The sequence below is a fragment of the Diabrotica undecimpunctata genome, chromosome 7 (genome assembly GCF_040954645.1).
Source record: "Diabrotica undecimpunctata isolate CICGRU chromosome 7, icDiaUnde3, whole genome shotgun sequence".
Classification (NCBI taxonomy): Eukaryota; Metazoa; Arthropoda; class Insecta; order Coleoptera; family Chrysomelidae; genus Diabrotica; species Diabrotica undecimpunctata.
Window position 1 is genome coordinate 34,267,250 of NC_092809.1, and position 14,649 is coordinate 34,281,898.

Below are 14,649 nucleotides of genomic sequence, written 5' to 3' on the forward strand. Positions count from 1 at the left end.
GATGTTCATTTAGACCCAGCTGTTTTATGTTGTCTAGTAGGAGGTTTTTGGGAATAATACCAGTAGTATATAGAATAATAGGTATTGTCTGGGTACTTTCCATTCTCCTTTGTCTCCTGATTTGTATTTCTAGATCTTTGTACTTGGCAATCTTTTCGTTATATTTACCACGCAAATTATTGGTGCTATGTGTCGCCACATCAATAAGTGTTTGCCTAGTAAGTTTATTAGCTAGTATGAGATTCGGTCTATTATGTGCCACTGGCTGGTCTGTGAGCACAGTGCGGTCCAAGTATAGCTTGTAGTTGTCACTTTCAAGCATTCTGTAAGGGGCGTGTTGATAATAAGGAAGATGATCGGTTTGGTCCGATCTTCCCGGCTGGGAAGAAGTCCCAGCTTGTCAGCTAGTTCTTGGTGGATATAATCTTTCCTACTGAGTCATGACGTTCTTTATAATCAATACCGACAAACACCTGGCAGCCCACGGTAGGCTGTTGGATGGTTTCTTGAGCTTGGCATCCATATCCTCATTTGCTATTTTGGAGTTAAGGATCTTTAACAATATATTTCAGGTAATTTTTAGTTGGAATAACCTGATCCTGAATGGCAAATATGAAACCCTCAGTCCCGAGAAACATCTTTCCTGATGTCAACCAATAGTTTGACGCTATATTGTGGACATACTCTTTGTTGGTCTCATTGAGATGTCGCACATGCAGAGGTTTACTCATGCAGGTGCGCATTTTTTCGTGCTTAGTCAGGAGGTTTATACGCATTTCTTGTTCCCTCAGTTTAAGCGGCGTTGTATCATTTACCTGCACCTAAAATAAGTTCTTAAATTAGCAACCTGTTTATCCAGTTGCTCGCCTATGTCCATAGGTCCTCTTTCCCCTTGATATCGCGGTAATGTTCTCTCTACTGCACCACGTGGATGGTGTTTTTGCGCCTTTGTGAAGTGTTCTTACTTTCCGCTGAAGACTCTGTATATCCGTTTTTGACCACTTTATAATACCTAATGAGTAGCTCAGCGCGGAACAGACGTACCTATTTAATACCTTTAACAAATTTTTACTATTAAGATATGACCGATTTAGTTGCCTTACTCTTCGTACGAACTCGGAAGTTAGTTCGGTTTTCATTGGTACCGGTCAATTTTCCACGCTTGCTTTACTGCGAGATATTTGTACATATCGAAAGCCCTGGGTGGTTTCGAATGGAAGCCATTAATTTCAATTCATCCATATACAACAGATGATTAAACTTCGTCAAAACAATATTGTTATTTTTGATGCTAAATCCTGAGTCAGTGGAAAGTCACTGGAAAAGGCCCTGGTTAATTAAAATATCTTCAGTTTCGATATTGGTTTCACCAGGTATTTGAAGGTGAATTTTAGTCTTCCACTCTGCCATTATATGCTTCAACAAGGTCACTAGACTGTCATCGACTTTATATATTTTTAATATATTTATAAGCCATTCATGCGGCACTGAATCAAAGGCCTTTTGGTGACCAAAGACAAATATTGAAAATTGATGTCTGTATTAATTTAGCTTATCTAAATTGTAATAAATTATTCATTTCAAATTTTTATGTAATTAATGTCTTGACGAAAATTATACATAGTTTCAAACTTTCACCTTGCATTATTCATAATAGACTCTATATAATATACTTTTTTGAGATGAAGTTGTTAAGTAGCTTCTAAAAACAAAAATATACAGGGTGTTTCATTAATAATAAAGATGATGGACTATGCTAGACTTGCGTGAATCACCCTGTACATATAAATTTATGTTTAAAAAGCGCAAATTTAAATGTAAACGTTGACGTGTCCCAGTGTTTTGTCATAATTTTCTAACATAAGAACACAAACAATTTTATTCTATAAGTGGCTTCCACACGTTATAATTTTAAAATTTCACCTTGTATTATTCATAGTTGACCCTACATGATATAGTTCGTTGAGATCAGGTTGTTAAGCAGCTTTTACAAATATAAAAATATACAGGGTGTATAATTTAAAATAAATCTTATGGGCTATTCTAGGCTTGCATGAATCTGTACATTTAAAATTATGTTTAAAAAGCGCATATTTAGATATAAAAGTCGAGGGGTCTCTATATTTTTTTGAAACAAGGACAGAAATAATTTTATTCCACCCTGGTGGTCCTGGTGGTGGTATTCCAAGTGGTTCCCATCCTGTATAATACCATAACTCGAAGTAAAATTATACGATAGTGAAGAAGTTCAAAGAGAAGACTTAAATGAAATATATATATAAACGGCGCTACTGGGTATCGAAAAACATTGTAAAGTGCTTTATACAGTGTGTCAATTTTAAAACTTACAATGGGCTATATCTCACGAACAAAAGCTGTTATCGAAAAATGCTTGAAACCGTTTCCAGGATAATGGTATAAATAATAATTATACAGGGTGAAGCAATAATTGTAAAACTTTGGCTTAAATGGAAAATTTAATGAGGTTTTTGTTGAACTACAAATTTGTTCAAAAAGTCAATTAAGTAAATGTTCAAAGTAGGTTCCGTTATTTTGTAAGGAATAATACAGCCTATTTTCAAATTCTGCACGAATTTTGGCAAATGTTGTTCTATTAATAGCGCGACATGCTTGCGTAATTCTTTCTCGCAATTCCCCAAGTGACGCAGGTTGAGTTTTATAAACAACTGACTTGAGGTAACCCCATAGAAAAAAGTCAGGTGGCGGTAAGTCTGGTGACCTCGGTGGCCACTCAATAGGACCTCTTCCTCCAATCCATTTGTTCGGATAATTAGTATCCAACCAGTGCTTAACTGGAACTGCATAGTGAGGAGGTGCTCCATCTTGTTGGAAGTGCATCAAATCTTCGTCTAGAGTTAGGTTGCCTTGATCGTCCCTTTGGTTCTCTAATCGATGCACAATTAAAGGTTCGATGGTGTTTTCCAGCATATCGAGATAAATGTCGCCACTTAAATTGCCTGGTATGAACAAGGGGCCAATTATAGCATCGCTTAATATTCCTGCCCAAACATTCAGTTTTTCAGGATATTGTGTGTGACCTCTGAATCGATGCGGGTTCGCATCAATCCAGTACCGACAGTTTTGTTTATTTACATTACCATTCAGCATAAAAGTACATTCATCAGTGAAACAAATATTTTTTAACATTCTCGGTCCAACGCGAATTCTTGAAGAATTTGTGTTTTGTACGGGTGAAACTTATGTATGTAATTTCAACACCTTTCTAACCGACTCATGTGAAAGTCCTGTCATTGCAGATACTTGAGGTGTTGATGTAGTAGGCTCTATTGCAAAATTTCCAAGGACCTCAATTTGGGATGCTTCATTTAGTAATCTTGGGGCATCCCTTTTTTTTATGTTGCACTGCGTTTCTCTAAACTTTTCAACTAAATGGCGGACGTACACGTGAGTTACATTTTTGTCCAGATGCCTCTCATGAAATGTTTGAGCTGTTCGTAAATAACACTGGTTCTGGGAGGCAAATATGAAAATGTTCTCCATGCGTGCGGGTATACTGTAAACCTTCGTGACGACTACAGCTGAATGACAGTACCGATCGTACAAATGATTAAAACTAATGATATTTAAAATTCTCAAATAAACCAAAAATTGAATCTGACAGAACTCAAAAAACAAATGTTTTCAACTTGTTTTGCAAAAACGGTAAATTAAGTTTTTATTTAACAAAAAAAATTCCGGCGGGCACTTATCATGAAAAATAATAGTCCGGGAGATAGCGCTACAAATACAAAAGTCATAGTAAGCGGGCTGATATTAACACCCTGTATAATTATTAAACAATAATTATGCAGGATCATCAACAAAATCAACAAAAACCTCATTTAATTTTCCATTTGAGCCAAAGTTTCACAATTACTTTATAATTATTATTTATACCATTAGGTAGCATTTTTTATAATCTTTTCAATGATGTATCACAAGTAGGGGTTTGCAATTTAAACTTTTTTGGTTGTGGTTTGTGGTTTCATGGGGGTGAATTCTCTTTCATGTCATTTTAATTATCCCTTACTATCCTAGAAACGGTTTCAAGCATTTTTCGATATCAGCTTTTGTTCGTGAGATATAGCCCATTGTAAGTTTTAAAATTGACACACTGTATATTATGTATCTAGTAATAGTACGAGATCCCACTGCAAGATCACTACGATTGTAACGTAGTTAATCAAACTCACATTTTTACATACATTTAAGAATAGGAGAATACATTGATAACAGGTTGCCAGTCAAAAAGTGACTGCAAATATTTTTAATTCGCTAATGGTAATTAATGTGTGAACAAACATTTCGTTCATTTATTTTCTAAGTAAAATACGCTTCTCGTGACATATATGCATATGTATTATATCAAATTAAAGATATATTTTTTAAATATGATGCCTGAAGAGAAAAATGGTCGCAAATTAGAGTTGCTAGCTGTTAAAAAGGCGAGGTATCAAAGATAAAGTAAAATAGAGCCAGCGCGCAACGCCACTGGTTTGACATTACTATTGTCAGTTGTGTGAGTTTTTGAAACATGCTTCGATAGATAGTATTAATAATATACATATTATCACTTGCACTACACACAAACCGGTGTCGTTGCGCGCTAACGCTATTTTACTTGATCTTTGAGACCTCTCGTTTTTAACAGCTGGCAATCCTAATTTGCAACCATTTTCTCAGGCAACCTCATATCATCATACTAAAATAAATAGTAAATTTATATTTATATTTAATTTAAAAAAAAACATTCATTTACGTCATGAGCAGCGTATTTTATTTAAAAAATTAATGAACGAAATAAACTTTTGTTTAAAAATTAATTACCATTAATAGAATTAAAAATAGTTGTGCCACTTTTTGACTAGCAATCTGTTATCAATGTATTGTCCTATTCTTAAATGGATTTAAAAATGTGAGTTTTATGACCATAGTGATCTTGCAGTGGAATCGAGACTAAAACGCAAAATTATATAAAGGTAATACGAGAACAAGTTGGATTCAACATATAAACCTTTACATTCATTCAACACTACTTTAGAAAGAAGAATAAGAATCTTTAAGGGAGTAAAATTTAAAAATGAAGATATTTTCGAAATCAATGCCCACACTCCACACATCGTTCATCGGTAAATAATTATTTCCTCACTCGCGTCATTAATGATTCGCTGTTTACGTTTCTTAATTAATAAAACGAAGATTGAAATTTCGACAACGCGTTTATTCATTCAATATTAACTACCTCGAATTGCGATAACAATTTTTGATATGTTTACGATATTAACGTCACTGTTTACACCTCAGTTACTAGTTCACAAAATGAAAAAATAAAACTATGTAAAATATTATCTTTTACTATTCGGAAAGCGCTATTTTTAAAGAGGTGTTCGAAAAAATAGACTTTGTTCTTAAACTTGGCATTTCCATTCAATGTTACATAAGTCATTTTTAACCTTAACCAACTGACCCATATAACAATTTATTTTGATTACAATCATATTTTCTATTACTATCTCTAGTATCATATATAGACAAATATAGCGTACGATATTTAGATATACAGTTCGTCCCAAAATTTTTACACTTGATACCATTGAAATTCGAGCTGAATTGAGAAAAAAAAATAAAATTGAAAGGTTCTTGAGTAGAATAAAGATAACAAATGAAGATATACGTACTAAACTAATTATTTACGGTATAAACAAGATAGCTGATTATAAAGATTACTGTAAACAGCATATTTACGGGATGAAAAACAACATAGGTACCTACCTACTTACCAACTAAAATACTCAATTACAATTTGGGAAAAATCAAGGCAAATATAGGTGGTGTTAAAGTCTTAACACACCATCAATACTCGTCTCAATATAAAAACCAGTAAAAAAGGTTTCGTTTTTTACCACACCTGCTCATGAAACGTTTCTTCCTTGTATCTAAACTGCTTGCAAATTCATTAGAAAAACAGGTATTAATATTTATTAAGAAGTGGGTCAGTAAGGTTCATTGTTTTGGGAACTCTTAATATAATCTTTCAGTTTTATTGTTTTATACATGTTAAACATGTTTTATATATACATTTTCTTCGTAAATATATGGTAAAATTGGCTTATTTCTGGAGTTATAACCAACTGTATGAAAATACGATAAAGTTCGTTACAACCGCTAAAAATGTTAATTTTGGCGGTTTTGCTTTCCTAGAAATTATTGGATTCGAGCGGCATTTCAGCATTCTGTTCTCGTGTCCCGTGTGGGACTGCCGCCCCAGTATTTGAGCACTCTCTAATTGCAACTCGCCACGGGCAGTATACCCCAAAAAGCATTGTATAATCGCATCAAACTCGGGCCTCGTGGCAGTAAAATAAGAAAAAAGTTGATCTTAGTTAAATACGTTTTGTAGCAAAGTATTTTTTAACAGTGCAACAAAATAAAGTGTTTTTAAACTCATCAAACATTTCTTATTACCAATTCGACTTGGAAATTGTTTTGATAAAAGATTCTTTAATCCAAGTCTTCATACTTAGCGTCTTTTTACCAATTCCAACGTCTTGCTCTCTACTTATGTTGTAGAAAGGAGACAATTCACAACAGGTAGAGCACAAATTATATGATCATAATACTTCTGTAACGACGTAACAGGCAGAGTAAACAACGAAGGAACATTTTGTTTTTGAAATTGCAAATACCCAGAAGCATGAACTGATTTTATATTATTAACCCCATAAATAAATATTTAAAGTAAAAGGAGTAGGGTTTGCTATAACAGCTAGTAGAAAAGAAAAAAACGAGGTATTTATGGACTTAGCAAGTCTTTGGATTTAACACCGTCATCACCGACAACTCTAGGAAGTACTACAAAAATTGGAAATACAATAGAATTATAGACCACAAAAAATTGTACAAGGAAAACGAATTAGGTGTTCATCAAAATCAAAAATTTCCATACAACGCAGAATCTCTTGCAAAAATGAGACTAGTTAAAATATACTACACATATGTAAGTCTCTTGATCAATTTCACAACAACAATAGAATATCTCAAACAATAGAAGAGTTCATAGAAGATTTATAGATTAGTATATTTACAATACCAGTATACAGGGTGTACAGAAACTCTCCTGGTAAACGAAGACCGGAGATTCCTCAGATAATTTTAAAATGATTTAACTCAATTTACCTAGTCCGAAAATTCTTCCTACGCGAACTAGAGCTCTTTGAAGATCGCTGGTTGCAATTATTTTTTTTTTAAATACCTCCAAAACGCATTTAATAAAAAAAAACGAAAACTGATTATTATGATGATTATTTACATTTCCTGCAAAATATTTTACTTGATTTGTTAAATAATGTCTTTAAATGTTCGGCAAAACTTATGGTTTTGCCGAACGGCTACATGACGAAAGCTACTGGATTGGAAGGGGCGGTCCAGTTGCTTGGACAGCAAACTCGCCGGATTTGAATCCTTGCGATTATTGTATTTAAGAATATATAAAAGAGACTAACGGTCATCCCATTGAGCATCTTTTGTTACTATCTACCTTTGATACTTGTTCTTTTGTGTTACTCGTAGTTTCGTTCCATCGCAATAAATACTTTGCTTTTAAAAACCTTTAAATAAAATTTTGTTTCAAATTGGTTTTTTGCTTCTTTTCCCTAAATTTTTTACGACTTGTGTGCAGCATTTATTGAAACAAAAGGTAATTTATAAAATTAATTAAGGCACCTATTAATTTAACTTTTATGACGAAAAAACGAAAAATTTTTAAATCGATTTTTCTAGAAAAGTAAGAGTCCCTTTTAGTACTAGAATATCTAAAAATTTAATAATCTTGTATCACAAATGCTTAAAAGTTAAAGATAAAAAAGTTATGCGTTAAAATAACCGTTGACCTACCCAAAACGGACGCCTTTGAACAGTACTAGAAATTAGCAATTAATGGAATCGATCTAACTCTAAAGGATAAATAATTGTACCAGTTTTCGTTTTTCTAAATAAAACTGTTCTGGAGGATTTCGAAAAAAACTACTTACAAGGCGCCATCTTTAAAGAGCTCTAGCTCCCTTAGGAAGCATTTTCGGACTAGGTGAATTTGGTTAAATCATCTTAAAATTGTGACCATCTTGGTCTACCTCGTTTTCTGCTAGTTGACAGAGTCCATTTTTGTATATTTTTTGGCCATCTATTTTCAGGGATTCTCTGCAGGTGTCCATACCAGTTGAGTGTTTTGGCTTCGATAGTATCTATTCTAGGTAAATTTCCATTTCTCTCTTAATGTTTACGTTCCTTACGCTATCAAGTCTAGTGGACCGGCAACATCGTCTCCAATACTCAATTTCCATGGCCTTAATTTTTTATTTCTTTCTTTGATTTATTTCCAAGAGGTTGGCGCAGTACAACCCAATACTTTCTATTATTAGCGTAGCTGTCTAGCTGTCTAGACAACTACGAAACGAAACGAAAGATAGTACTAAGAATACAAAAAATCGTCAACACAAAAGGAATTAAACAAAAGTTAAGAACGCATCTGGAGAGTTTGACCCGTGAGCATGAAAACACAACACATATTCACATATTAGTGCGAAGTCTTATGATAGATGGTGCAGATAACAAAGATGGAATGCCTTTAAAAATGATGTCGAATAACAAAAATGAACAAAAAAAAAATGAGGTAATAAAAGAAAATATAGAAGTGCTTAATGGAAAAGATTAAGCAAGATGAGAGAGTGAATACTGTAATAAGCTTAAATATATAATTTTGCTAAGTCTTGGTTATAATATTTAAAGTCTTCTACTCTACGATAATATTAAAGTTTGTGCGATGATAACAGTGTCGTCTGCATTTCTAAAATTATTTAAGTATTCCCAAGTTAACAATTTCTCATCGTCAGTCTGCTTTAAAGCTACATTCATGGTAGTGACAATGACTATATACATATTAATATTAATTAACCCAAACCTCAACACATTTCAATTGGAAAATGAACCTTTTCGTTATCCTCCCACTCAAACTAGATCGACTTTATTTTCGTCCATGTTCTTATTAACCCAATTTTATTTTTAAATTCCCGTTTTTATAAAAATGCACCTCTCGTTAAGCCGGCGTGCATTAAGTGCGCTATTTTCAAATCTACTCGAAATATTATGCCCGATTTATTTTCGCCTTCCATTATCTTGCCAACAAGTCATCAAATAGGAATGTTTTTGTGTCTATTAGGTTTTATGTAAGCTGGAGAAATGTCATAGGTATGGAGCGGGCGAAATACCCGTTCATTAATACGACGATTGATATTTTTTGTACTAAATCTGATAAAAGTTTTATGTTGTCGCAACTGTACAGTGTTGCCTCATCGTCGGAATAGTAGAACAATGAAGGAAATTCTTAATTTACAAAAAAATATTAATGTATAGTGGGGTACAATTTAATTATACACTTGTGTAGCCCCATTTGTTATTTTTATCCATATGTTGTCAATGACCCTTCTTACATTACCTCTAATAAAAAAAATCTCAGATACTTAATGTATGCTGATGATTGTGATAGCAAAGATTTGTTGATAGAAATTACAAAGACACCTCGTCTAAGGGCTAGCAACCCTAGTGGAGTCCTACGTTGTCATGAAGTTAATTCCATTTATATTTTAAACATCGTAGTATTTTATCATCAAAAATGTAATTTAAAATTAATTTAACTATCTTTAAAGAGTTCTCCCATGTATTTAGTGACTTCAAACATGTAAACCTAGAAAGCGCTGATAATAAAATAACCATTGGAAAAAAGTTTATGATTCATGAGATACAGCCAGCTACAGGAATTCATTTTCCTTGTGAAAATAATATTTAATTTGCACGCTTATTATACAGCTGAAAAATCCAATGAAGGCCTTTTGCAACCAGTTCAATGTGTACATAAACGTGTGTGTGACGCATTGTGTATCAGTGAGACAAAACTCAAATAAGTTTTGAAAAACAGGAAAAGTGTAAATAGTGAAGTAGAGGTCGCACAATATAAACCTAGACCACACCTTAAGACTAAAGACTCTACTATCCTACTCCTCGGGGTCGTAAATTTGAAATTCAAGACATTATACAGATATATATATATATATATATATATATATATATATATATATATATATATATATATAAATGTGTGAAAAGAAGGAACATGTTTCTGTATCTTCTTCTTCAAGTGCCATCTCCGCGGCGGAGGTCGGCAATCATCATAGCTATTCCGACTTTTGAGACGGCTGCTCTGAAAAGTTCATTTAATGTATATCCATACCACTCTCTCAGGTTGCGTAGCCATGACATTCTACGCCTTCCTATGCTTCTCTTTCCTTTGATCTTTCCCTGTATAATCAGTTAGAGCAAGGTGTATTTCTCTCCACGTGCAATATGTCCGAGATATTCCAATTTTCTTGTTTTAGACTGTATGTTTCTGTATAGACTGTGTTAAAAAACTTTAAGACAGAAGTACATTCGAAATTTCCAGGGTAAGTCTTTGGAAATCAAACAAATTAAGTTTAGGTTCAAAATGGCAAAGAAAGACAATAGAAAAGCCTTGTGTGAAAGAACTAGTGTCGGTAACAAAATAATCAAGATTTTTAAGAAACTATAATAATTTAAAAAAGAACACACTTCATTTGTTTATTTAGACGAAACCTGGATTTTTGCTAAAGGTGGAATAAAACAGATTTGGCAGGACGAGTGTATAAAATCCATAAAACTTACCGATACTGAGGGAACGAGCCATAGCATATTGCATGCGTGTGGAAAACATGGTTTTACTGATGGAGCGGATCTTGCGTTTTCATCAAAATAAAAATCGGATGGTTCAAAGAAAAACTTCTTCCAAGTTTTCGTGAACCATCTGTTATAATTTTGGATAATGCCTGTAACGGGATTTAATTAAGCATCCAGAAATCAGATCTAAGTAACCCAATTCAGTTTATAATTTAAAATCCTTTCAATAATATTCATTGCTTATTGCTAAATGCGATTGTTTGTTCATGATATTGAAAATATCGGTGTAATTAGATTTCGCGCTGACCTAGTGAAATTTGCAATGTAATCAAAAGTTTATTAAATAATGTGTACAAATTATATTAGTAAAATATTATTATATAAACAAACACACGTGAATTAAATAGCTGGAAAATAACTGGAGTAGATCATTATTATTAAGAATTAAGAGTGAACAGTCGAAGCTAGTGTTGTCATCAGTCAACTGGGTACTCCCTCTATTATTGTACTTATACAACCAATAAAGTAATTATGAATCAACTCCATGCAGGCGGTAAACTACCCCTAGAGTTCTACTATATGGAACTCTTGATGGATGCAATCCCATAAACATTATAAGAATATACAACATTATTATATGCCCCATAAAATTTTAAATAAGCAACCAACCAATTCCAGGACAGTACATAAAAGAATAATTAACGATTGAAAACATTTCATTTCCCCAGGATTCTTTTAAGCCAGCATTACTACAGACCGCCAAAACGAATGAAAAACCAAAAAATATATTAGACAAGATAATACATACTTTTGATCATAATGTGTTAAGACTCCTTACCATTGTGAATTGAATCCCATTGAACATATTTGGGAAATATTTATAATTTACTAAGACAACTATATTGGACGCAGCAGTTTTGGAAACATGGCAAGAATGACTAAATACTGCTACTTTTGCAATACATTGGATGCATGAAAATCGCATCGAAGCAATTATTAACCCAGTGAGCATTAACAATACAAATGAAAATACCGATGCCAGTGTTTATGAGTATGGATCTAATTTTTGATTACACTGTAAGGTAATATATTTTCATTTTCTCATTAAGAAAATTTTTTAGTGTTCTTATTATTTTATCAGTAAATACTAACCACTACCATATAGAAACAATAGAATTTGTAATTTTCTTCTATTTTTGGACTAATAATTCTATATTTCTCTAAATGAATGTAAAATACATATCAGTTAAGACTGTATTTTCGCTTGTCTTCGACAGTGCTTCAAATATTGGCAGAATTTGTTATTAACTTGCTTATCACAGCAGACCGTTTAAGTCAAAGCTTTCATCCCTAATCCAAAATAGTCAGAAATTCGTGAAATACTGTACTATACTGTTTTAGATGTTTACAAATATTTTCTATAATGTGCTTAAACTTATCAGCATTGAGAGGAGATAGTAAGTAAAGTTTGCAGGGTACAGTTTTCAGGTTTCAAGGGTACTTTCACATTAGCTCATTTGTAGGAAATTCAAAAGCAATACATCTGTATATATCAAATACTCTATAGATTCTTTCAAAACTTCTACAGTTTTCAATGGAAATTCTGAATACAATTTCAAATAATGTGTTTTCTTCTCTAAATGATTATTATTTCACAATATCGTCCTAGATGCATTTTATAATCTTCTTCTTTTAACAGCCCTTAAGTGTTCACTGCTGGATGTAGGCTTACCCTTCACATTTTTATTTTAATTTGTCTCTTGCTCCCTGGTGCCACTATCTGTTCGCCTGTTCTTTCACATCACAACCATTTTTTGGAACTCTCTTATATGACCTAGGTCTTCACTGTACGATGCATTTAGTCCACCTGATATCATCTTGTCTGGCAACACGTCCAACCCAAGACCACTTCAATGAAGCAGCACGTTGTATTCCTTTCTCTACTTTGTTCTACGTATTTCTTCATTGCGGACGCGATATTTTTAAGTTATTCCCAGCATAAGTTGTTCCAAAAGTATAAGAAGAGCTAACCGACCCTATTGAAGATGGCAATGAGATAAGACAGGGAGATTCCCTGAGTCCTCTATTGTTCAACCTGATTATGGATGAAGTAATAAAAAAAGTAAGAACTAAAAAAGGATACCAAATGGGAGAAAAACAACTTAAAATAATCTGCTATGCAGACGACGCAATACTATTCTCTCAAAGTGAAGATGATTTACAATGTATGCTGCACCAATTTAATATAACCGCCAGAAAATTTAACATGTTAATTTCTCCAAAAAAACAAAATGCATAGTTACAACAGCAAATTACTAAGATGTAAATTGGAGCTAGAATTTCAGATAATAGAACAAGTGATAGAGTTTAAATATCTATGCATCACATTATCTAGCTACGGAAAGCTCGAAACTGAAGTGAAAGATCAAGTGAATAGAGCAAACAGAGCCGCAGGTTGTCTGAATGGAACAATATGGAGAAATAAAAATATCAAGAAAGAAACGAAAGGCAGAATTTACAAAACAGTCATCAGACCAATAATGAAATATGCGGCAGAAACAAGACCTGGCACAGAGAGGACAAAAAGGATGTTAGAAACAGCAGAGATGAAAATACTTGGAAAAATTGATGGTAAGACACTATGGGACAGAGCTAGAAGTACAGATATACGACGTAGATGCAAGGTGGATAACATCAAGAACTGGGTAAGAAATAGAAGAGTAGAATGGAACGATCATATAAGCCGAATGACTACAAATAGAATAGTAAAGACGGCAATGGAATGGATGAATGAAATGGCAAAAAATTGAGAAGAAGTATATTAGGGGTGTCACCAACTGATACCAAAATGAAAGAGCATAGGTTAAGATGGTTCGAGCATGCTCAACGTCGGGATGCTAACTATTTAATACGAAGAATTGCTGAATTTTAAGTATCTGAAAAGATGAGTTGGGAAATAGGAAGAAGACTTGATCGAAGATGTTTAGGCACAACGTGTCTGTGAAGGGAAATGAAATTGGAATGACCCAAGCTAGATACTTATGAAGAAATGTAATCAAGAAAGTCGATCCCGCATAGATATAAAAGTAAAGATAATAATAATGAACTTTGTCAACATTTTATTATAATTAAACGGAAAAACCCAAGATATATAAAATAAATCATAATGCAGATTTCTATCTTATAGAAATCAGAAATTTTCGCTCGCCCCCCGTATAACTTCTTCCTGTAACAAACCTAAAACTATTTCCGATACCCCAATTAACACAAATCTTCCCGTAGGATGTAATAATCACCATCGCCGTTGATAAACAATCTTCCACGTAAATAAAACCTTCCAAGTGAAATTTTCTTACGTTGCGTTTTACGAGAATAGATTTTGGCACATTTGCTAAAATCTCAGCAGTTCGATCAGACGTCCTGCCTACCCTCTCTCAAAACACAACTAGCGAGTCCTCGGAACTTTTTTTGTCATGGTTTTTTTTTAACTTTAACACGTCGATGTATCGGCCAAGTGGAAAAAAATTATTTTTTTAACGAAAATTTAAAATGTTGATGCGACCGTGCGTTTCCGAAATAAACTTAAGTTCTGATAGTGGTGGTGCGAAAATGACGTTTCCTAGGATGAGGAAAAAAGCCCCAACGCGGAATCAGTTTAGGGGGATGAAGAAGGAGGAGTTACAGAGACAGACTAATATGTATTTGGCCAATATGACTGTGAGTTTTTTGTAAAATAGTTTTGAAACGAAATTGTATGTACTTATGATGAAAACAAGTCTCTTCTCTCAGAAACTCATTAATGAACAATTGGACAATAAATTGTTTTAGCTCATTCTTCTATTTCTCTAGGTCTTAAACTATTGTTCTGATTTATTGATGCTTCTT

At 33.3% G+C, this 14,649-nt stretch overlaps 1 protein-coding gene across 11 annotated transcripts in view; it reads left to right on the top strand.

Annotated features, from left to right (window-relative positions):
- stac (C2 and C2B_Munc13-like domain-containing protein staccato) overlaps positions 1-14,649 on the top strand; it is a 188,754-nt gene that overhangs the window by 139,140 nt on the left and 34,965 nt on the right. Inside the window, exon 1 of one of the 11 annotated variants that reach the window (XM_072537034.1) lies at positions 14,179-14,481. The exons of the other annotated variants lie outside the window; for them this stretch is intronic. Within the exon in view, the coding sequence (XP_072393135.1) occupies positions 14,314-14,481 (168 nt within the window). The 5' untranslated portion in view covers positions 14,179-14,313. Of the gene's footprint in view, positions 1-14,178; positions 14,482-14,649 lie in introns of those variants that run through there. 11 annotated transcript variants of the gene reach the window in all.